Source organism: Austrofundulus limnaeus, unplaced genomic scaffold (genome assembly GCF_001266775.1).
Source record: "Austrofundulus limnaeus strain Quisiro unplaced genomic scaffold, Austrofundulus_limnaeus-1.0 Scaffold355, whole genome shotgun sequence".
NCBI classification, from domain to species: domain Eukaryota; kingdom Metazoa; phylum Chordata; class Actinopteri; order Cyprinodontiformes; family Rivulidae; genus Austrofundulus; species Austrofundulus limnaeus.
Genome location: NW_013952757.1, coordinates 316,232 through 320,024, shown reverse-complemented (window position 1 = coordinate 320,024; position 3,793 = coordinate 316,232). Strand labels below are relative to the sequence as shown.

General features: G+C 40.5%; 1 protein-coding gene across 1 annotated transcript in view; it reads left to right on the top strand.

The window, feature by feature from the left end:
- Positions 1-3,793, top strand: part of nme7 (NME/NM23 family member 7) — a gene marked incomplete at its 5' end in the record, with an annotated part of 46,072 nt that overhangs the window by 8,538 nt on the left and 33,741 nt on the right. The window contains 4 exon segments of the mRNA XM_014023040.1: positions 659-769; positions 2,791-2,841; positions 2,965-3,172; positions 3,276-3,381. Coding sequence (XP_013878494.1) covers positions 659-769; positions 2,791-2,841; positions 2,965-3,172; positions 3,276-3,381 — 476 coding nt within the window.

The following is a 3,793-nucleotide window of genomic DNA, read 5'->3' as shown; positions in this document are numbered from 1 at the left end:
ACACACACACACACACACACACACACACACACACACACACACACACACACACACACACACACGTGTGTGTATCTGTAGGTCGCACGGTTCACACTGCTTGTCATTACAAAAAGCATGCTTGGAAGTCCAAGAAATCTCTGTGGAATTTTACACTGAAAACTGTTGAGGCATGAAAACCATTTTTTATGCTTCAAATGTTCCTCAGAGAACTGTGGCCCCAACAAAATGGGAAAATGAAAGATTTAAAACCAACTGTATGTTTCTTAGAGGTGCAGGTTATTGTTTGGTCAAACAAAATAAGAAGGAAAGGCCTAAAAAAGAGTGTATTTATGTTTGCTAAGGTTAATTTTGCAGCTAATCGAGTAGTCTATGCATCCAGTGATTACTTTCTGACAGCTTCATTACAACCTGTCCAGTGATTTCTAAATGAACATGACAAACATGAGCGAGACAGGAGGACTGAGGGCACAGTCACCATCACTGCCTCCTGGTGGAAACAAACACAACAACGTTGAAGACACATCAGGAAGAGTGTCGGCCCAGAATAACTATAGTTAAACTAAAACACACAATGGGCTGATGTTACAGGAACACATCTGTGCTCGATGCTGGGATATTTTAACCCTTTTCTCACCTTTGTGTCTTGTTTTCCCCACAGAACTCTGGCTTTGATAAAACCAGATGTGGTCACCAAGATGGGAGATGTGATTGACTTGATTTACTCGTCCAGCCTCATTGTGACCAAAGCCAAAATGACGACGCTGACGTGGTAATGTCCTCACAATGCAGTGTCAGATAATACAGACTCATCAGACAAGCTTTGATCAGAGGGACACTCAGGCTGTGTGCTTTTATACTAGACGAATAACTTTCATTCATGTTGGCAACATTAACATTCCAAGACACAAGAAAGTTAGTGTTTATTTTTTTGTGTGTGTTCAGTCATGATGTAATCAGTATTAACCCAGTTTGATAAATCTGGCTTTAGTTTGAAAAACCTACTGCTGCTAAGCTGAGTGGACTTTGAATCCAGGAATTTTTATGGTGTTTCTAACATTTTCAGACATATTTTGAGGCTAATCTTCCTACAATCAGACTTAAAAATAAGAGATTATGTCTTTTTGGTGGTTTTGCTTTATTGCATAATACAGTAAAAAACAAATAGACTTCTCCCAAACTCTGCCTCTGATAGCAATTTTAAAATTAGAACCCCAAGATCTGTGAAATTTACTGAATTAGAGAGAGTTTTGTGTTTGTTTTGGTTGCTTAGCTGTGGCAGCCATCTTTCAGTGTTTCTGTTAACAGTGAGGTCAAACTTGTTTTCTCTGAGGGCCACATGAGCATTATGGTGGTCCTCAAAGGGTTAATTGTAATTAACTTCAACATTTCGTGTTTAAAATTGACTAAAAACAAAAAAAGTCACGTTCCTCATCTCACTGCTACAGCTGAGCACTGCTAACAAACAATAACTGAGCTCTACCTGGTATTTCCTGCATAGAAACAGTGTTTTATAATGTCCTATTATTAACATTGAAAAGTACTGACTAAATGTGAAATAAATCCTACAGAATTTACGTTTGGTAAGTGAGTAATTCCCACTTCTCAGTACAACTGAACCACAGTGAACGTAGCCAGCAAAAATGCAGCTAAATGTAGATTTTACACAATGATTTTCATCAGCTGGCAGTTACCGCAGAGCTCCTTCAGTGACAGACTGCTGCATCCTAAATGCACAAAAGAACATTACCGCAGATCCTTCCTCCCATCAGCTGTTAGACTCTATAACCATCACTGCTCCTAACAATCTCGATAAGCATCCATGTTTTAATTAGTAAAATTGCAAACAACTCTACCTCTCAATCATTACATAAATAATAAATAACCTGTGGCAGTTGTACATCTTTTTTCCTGTACTGGAACTCTGACTTAATGACTGAGTTTGACTCAGTTTGCACACCCCTTCGGATCATGAGTCTGTCATGACTGTTTTTTCTTGTAATTTTGTGTTTTTCTGCACAGTAGCTTGCTTTTATTCTCATTTTTATCTAATTTCATCTTGATAGTCTGGTACAGTAATTATTATTCTTATTTTATTCTATATTTACTTTTATTGTTACTATCTTTAATTCTATTAATATTGCTGCCGTTGATAATGTCACATAGCAATATACTGTTTCTGTGGATGTATGTATCTGCTGCTGCTATTACACCTGAATTTCCCCATGCGGGACAATAAAGGCTGTTTCTGCTTTTGAACCCAGTGCGCATCCACTTAGTGGTGGGATGACGTCATTTTGCAGGTAAAATAATCAACATGCATTAAGTGACATGCAGTTTATGGTCAATGATGACATTAAAGCAGCATATTTTAAGATATTAAAATATCTTTAAACCCTCGAAGGTCACATGAAATGCTGTGGTGGACCACATTTGGCCCGTGGACCTTGATTTTGGCACATATGCCCGAGAGTTAATCAGTTGTAGATGTTTGCATTGTTCTGTTGCATTTTCATGTTTTCTATAAATTGTCCAGTTTAGCAGTAATCTTTTCTTGCACCTACAAAATGGCATCTTCTTTATTATTGTTTCAAAGATTTTGTCTAAATTAACAACAGTGAAATTAGATTTGAGCACACAGTTTAACCCTGAGAGGAATACTGACTTTGTTTGAAAGATGCTGTTTTATTTGCTGCCTTTATTTCTTCTCCCTCCACGACAATAATGTGGTACTCAGAGTCCCCTCTCACTGGTCACAGATTAACTTCAGTTTATGGTTTTGTTTTGTTGCAGGAGCCAAGCGGCAGACTTTTATGTGGAACATCAGTCGAAGCCTTTCTTCAAGTGAGTGGCCGGTGTAAATGATTTGCCAGAACCTGTGATAATGATCCTAATGACGCTGCGCTCAGATTTCACTGCTTTCCTATTTAAATCAGCTCGTTACTCCAACACGGCTTTGTTCTGCAGTAACCTGGTGCAGTTTGCATCCTCGGGCCCCGTGGTTGCCATGGAGCTGATGGGCGACGAGGCCGTGTCTACCTGGAGGAGGCTCCTGGGACCCGCAGACTCGGCGGCGGCACGGAAGGAGGCGCCGCAGAGCATCCGCGCGCAGTTCGGGACGGACGTGGTCAAAAATGTCGGCCACGGTTCCGAGTCGCTCTCCGCAGCAGCCAGAGTGAGGCGCTTCAGCTAAACTCCTGTGCCCCTTTTGGGCCACAAGATCCACGTTCCCAGAAACGATTGTGCTCACAGAAAGTGTCGTGTGTTTGTTCTGCTAGGAGCTGGAGTTCTTTTTTCCTTCCACAATCGGCCACGGTCCCCCCAACACGGCCACGTTCACAGACTGCACATGTTGCATCATCAAGCCTCACGCCTTATCAGAAGGTGAGGAGTCATAAGTTCACYTCTATTTACCCACTGCCAAGGGCGAAAAGGGCAATAAAGTTTTAGATTGTATTTGTTTGTCTGTTAGCAAAATATGTCATGAGCCAATGGATAGATTTTAACAAAACTCTCAGAAAGTAATCACTAGACACACATCTGCAACTGATTAACTTTTAGAGGCAACCAGTGGTGGATCTAGGATTTTTCTGAGTAAGGGGCCATCAAAGGGCCACAATATTCATAGAGGGGCCAAGTATTTATTCAGCATCCTTGCACACAAATCGCTGGTTCAATTCAATTCAATTCAATTCAATTCAAAAATACTTTAATGATCCCAGAGGGAAATTAGGTGTTGTTGTAACTCATTTAACTAAAAACTTATTGTAGATGCTGATGGCTGTGGGCAGGAAAG